Genomic DNA, 4,745 nt, shown 5'->3' with positions numbered 1-4,745 from the left:
CCCACCACGTCTCACCTCTTGGCCGTGCCCAGGAAGGTGCCCCCCAGGGCCGGGGCGAGCGAGGGGGGCCGCAGGAAGGAGCCGCTGCCGCGGCCGCTGCTCTGGCTGGTCAGGCTGCCCCGAGGCACCTTCTCGGGGGGGGGCTCAGTCCGGACAGGGGGGGCACAGCGGGGCCAGGCGGGAGAGCCGGGCAGCGACGCCTTGGAGGGTCCCAGGGGCAGGAGGGGGGGCTGCAGGAGGAGGGGGGTGCTGGTGGTGATGGTGGTGGTGGCGAGGGGGGAGGTGGCGTTGGCACTTGTGTCGATGCAGTCCGGGCACGGCGCGGGCGGGGGGCTGGCGGTGGCGGATGGGGGGGGGTCCCCGGGCTCCTCCTCCTCCTCCTCTTCCTCCTCCTCGTCCTGGGGGGGCCACTCGCCGTCCACGCACATCTCCTTGAAGAAGGGCAGGCTGAGGTACTGCAGGATCCCGCTGATGGCCGGGGGGGCGGCCCGGCCCGGGGGGGGCTCGGGGGGCTCCCGGGCGGGGCTGTAAGGCAGGGTGGTGGTGCTGGTGGTGCTGGTGATGGTGCTGGTGATGGTGCTGGTGGGCACGGGGCTCACGTCGATGATGCACAAGGCTCCGGCCCCCTCCTCAGCCGCGGGGCTGCTGCTGCTCCCCCCGTAGCCGAAATAACGCCCGTGCCGGTGGTCGCTGGTGCGGCGGGGCTGCCCCGCGGGGTGGGGGCGCAGCGAGACCCCCCTGCGCCACACGGGCTCTTCCTCTTCATCATCATCCTCCTCCTCCTCCTCCTGGCGGCCGGAGGGCTCCTCCGGGGGGTCCGCGGGCTGAGGAGGGGGGGGGTCGCTCTCCAGCACGAAGCGGCCGTCGGGGCCGCGGCGGATCCGCTCGAGGGGCAGCAGATCCCGGTCCGGGGGGCTCTGGCGGGTCCCCGGGAAGGCGGTGGCGGTGCCCGCGATGCTCAGCCCCAGGCTGGTGCCCGCCTTCTCGCCCCAGAGCAGCGCCCGCTGCAGGCTCTGGCACGGCGAGGGCTGCAGCTTCATCTTCACGGCGCTGTCGGGGCTGCCGGGGACACCAGCAGGGCTGGAGGGGACACAAAAACACACAAACAAACACACACGGACGGAGCCGGAGCTGCAGCACCCGCGGGTGGGTGGGACGGGACACACCCACCCCCCTTCCCCCCGCGGAGCTTGCCTTGTCCCCTTCTTTGTCCCCGCGGGGAGAGTTTTGGGGCGGTGCTGACCCCCAGAACCCCGGCCATAACGGCCTTGGGCAGGGGCAGGGACGGGGGTGTCCCCAGGCTGTCCCCAAGCTGTCCCTCAGCTGTCCCCAACCTGTCCCCAAGCTGTCCCCAGGCTGTCCCCAGGCTGTCCCTGTGCTCCCAGCCAGTGGCAGGTAAATCATGGGGAGGGCAGTGGGATGGGATGGGATGGGATGGGATGGGATGGGATGGGATGGGATGGGATGGGATGGGATGGGATGGGATGGGATGGGATGGGATGGGATGGGAGGCAGTGGGATGAGGGAGTGGGATGGGGAGTGTGGCATGGTCAGGAGTGGGACAGGGAAGGAGTGGGATGGGCAGGGGAGCGTAGCACGGGGTGGCAGGACAGGCAGTGTGCCAGGACAAGTGGGACAGGGAGGGAGTGTGGCATGGCAGGAGTGGGACAGGATGTGTGGCATTGCGTGGCAGGACACAGAGGGGACAGGGAGGGTGGCATGGCAGGACACAGAGGGGACAAGGAACATGGCAGGACAGGAGTGGGACAGTGAGCGTGGCATGGCTGTGGCAGGACAAGAGTGGGACAGGGAGGGTGGCATGGCCGTGGCAGGACACAGAGGGGACAGGGAGGGAGCGTGGCATGGCCGTGGCAGGGGTGACAGGGAGGGTGGCATGGCCATGGCAGAGGTGACAGTGAGCGTGGCATGGCCGTGGCGTGACTTACTGCGGCGGTGGCAGCTTCCTGCTGGGGGAGAACACGAGTGGCGGGTCTGGAAGGCGACGGGGACGTCACACCACACACAAAACGGGACCGTGAGGCGACAACAGCTGGGGCCACTCCCCTCCCTCTCCCTCCCTCCCTCGACCACCCCCCGCCCCCGGGAGCGCCGGGATGGCCGGGATCTCGCCGGGATCTCCGGGATTTCACCGGGATGGGGATGTGGGAGGTGTGGGAGGTGTGGGAGGTGTGGGAGGTGTGGGAGGTGTGGATGGGGGGTACCTTGTCGGCGCTTGCGGCCGCGCTTGGCGCGCCGGCGGTTCATGAGGCAGGCGGCCGTGGTGCTGAAGATGACGGCCACGCTGAGGAAGCAGATGCCGCCGATGACCCCCGCCAGCACCGGCTGCGGCAGCAGCTCCGGCAGCTGCGTGCGGGACGGGTACACCTCCATGCCTGGGAGGGTGGGGGATGCCCGTCAGCACCGCGGGCAACGCGGGCACCGCGGGCACCGGGGAGGGGGGGACACGGACTGACCACCCCGGGGGAGCTGTGGCCATGGCAGGGGGCACAGCCCCACTCGTGTCACCAGCAGAGTGGGGACACAGCAAAGCCCCACAGCTCCATCACCTGCCCAAGGTGGATCAGGACAACTCCTGGAACTCCATGTCCCCTGGGTCACCTCCTGTCACCTAGGTCACTTCCTGTCACCTGGATCCCCTCCTGTCCCCTCCTGTCACCTGGGTCACCTCCTGTCCCCTCCTGTCCCCTGGATCCCCTCCTGTCCCCTCCTGTCCCCTGGATCCCCTCCTGTCCCCGTTATGTTGTCCCTGGTTAACCCTCCATGTCTTGGTGGCCTCACAGGTCTTGGTCTCTCCAAGTGAGTGTCACCTGGGTCACCTCCTGTCCCCTATGTCCCCTCCTGTCACCTGGGTCACCTCCTGTCCCCATTGTATCCCTGGGTTCCCTCTTGTCCCCTCCTGTCACCTGAGTCACTTCCTGTCACCTTCTGTCCCCACTGTATCCCTGGGTCCCCTCCTGTCCTGTCCCCATGTCCCCCTGTCCCCTGTGTCCCCCGTGTCCCCATGTCCCTGTGTCCCTGTCCCTGTCCCTGTCCCCATGTCCCTGTCCCTGTCCCTGTGTCCCTGTGTCCCCCCCGTGTCCCTGACCTGCAGTGGAGATGTTGACAGCGTTGCTGGGGTTGCTGATGTAGCTGCCAGCCCAGTGTCCCCTGTGTCCCCTGCTGTCCCCATGTCCCTGTCCCCATGTCCCCATGTCCCTGTCCCTGTCCCCGTGTCCCTGTCCCTGTCCCCATGTCCCTGTCCCCATGTCCCTGTCCCTGTCCCTGTCCCTGACCTGCAGTGGAGATGTTGACAGCGTTGCTGGGGTCGCTGATGTAGCTGCCAGCCCAGTGTCCCCTGTGTCCCCCCCATGTCCCTGACCCCGTGTCCCTGTCCCCTGTGTCCCCCCCGTGTCCCTGACCTGCAGTGGAGATGTTGACAGCGTTGCTGGGGTCGCTGATGTAGCTGCCAGCCAAGGCCACCAAACGGAACTCGTACAAGGCGTCCTGGGGGGAGAGAAAGAGGCCCCGAAAAAGCCATTTATTGACTTGGCAATTCCAGTTCGTTTTTCAACGTCAGTTAATTACAGGGGGTTTTAATTTTAATTTGAACCCATTTTTTTAAAAATCATTTCCAGAGGTGCCGGCTCAGAGAGCGGATTTTCTTTGTTTTAAACGATTTTCATTTTTTTAATTTCGTTTTTGATTTAAGTTAATTTGTTATATTTATATATTATATACTATGTAATTATACATAATAGTACATATAATTATATATAATATATAATATAGTGTATTATATTATTGTATATTATTATAATATAATAATAATTCTATATTATTATAGTATAATATATATTACATATTATATATTATATATTATATTATTATAGATAATATATTATATATATTATTATATATATTATATGTTATATATTATTATATATATTATTATATATATTATATATTATTTTATATATTATTATATATTATATATATAATATATAATATATTATTATATATATTATATATATTATTATATATATTATATATATTATTATCTATATTATTCTATATATTATTATATATATTATTATATATATTATATATATTATTCTATATATTATTATATATATTATTCTATATATTATTATATATATTATTCTATATATTATTATATAGAGTATATTATATATATCATTATATTATTATCTATTATCTATATTATCTATATTATCTATAATATATAATTATACACGTAATTATATAAATAATTAATACAACATCTATAAATAATTAATACAAATTAATACAAAATAATTAATACAACATCTATCTATTCTATCCCCACCGTTAACCCCACACCCATTCCATCACCCCCAACCCCCTTAATTCCATCATTTCCCGGTGCCCTCACCTTGATGAGGCCTGGCACGAGCAGCTGTGTGTGGGTGCCGGGGATGTGGCGCTGCAGCAGCTCCCAGTGCCCGCCGTCCTGGCGCAGCTCCAGCGCGTACCCGCTGGGCTCCGGCGCCTCCCCCGACCCCCCCGCTGCCACCACCGACCCCCCCGGCGTCCCCACCCCCGGCCCGGGGGGCTCCCAGCGCAGCAGAACCCCCCGAGGGGTCTGGCTGGCCCGGAGAGAGCGCGGGGGCCGCAGAGAAACCTCCACCGGCACCGCCGGCACCGCCGCCGGCACTGGGGGGGTCACCGGGGAGCCTGGGGGGGGAAAGAGTGGGGATTGGAGA

General features: G+C 59.1%; 1 protein-coding gene across 1 annotated transcript in view; it reads right to left on the bottom strand.

Moving 5' to 3' along the window:
* Positions 1-4,745, bottom strand: part of LOC114072285 (protein turtle homolog A-like) — a gene marked incomplete at both ends in the record, with an annotated part of 20,147 nt that overhangs the window by 7,550 nt on the left and 7,852 nt on the right. Inside the window, 6 exons of the mRNA XM_027910199.1 lie at positions 14-1,080; positions 1,947-1,992; positions 2,223-2,393; positions 3,420-3,504; positions 4,415-4,531; positions 4,580-4,716. Coding sequence (XP_027766000.1) covers positions 14-1,080; positions 1,947-1,992; positions 2,223-2,393; positions 3,420-3,504; positions 4,415-4,531; positions 4,580-4,716 — 1,623 coding nt within the window. The remainder of the gene's footprint in view (positions 1-13; positions 1,081-1,946; positions 1,993-2,222; positions 2,394-3,419; positions 3,505-4,414; positions 4,532-4,579; positions 4,717-4,745) is intronic.

The sequence above is a fragment of the Empidonax traillii genome, unplaced genomic scaffold (assembly GCF_003031625.1).
Source record: "Empidonax traillii isolate 1590-97213 ecotype Southwest subspecies unplaced genomic scaffold, ASM303162v1 scaffold2915:size21205, whole genome shotgun sequence".
Classification (NCBI taxonomy): domain Eukaryota; kingdom Metazoa; phylum Chordata; class Aves; order Passeriformes; family Tyrannidae; genus Empidonax; species Empidonax traillii.
This window is presented reverse-complemented; position numbering and strand designations above follow the sequence as displayed.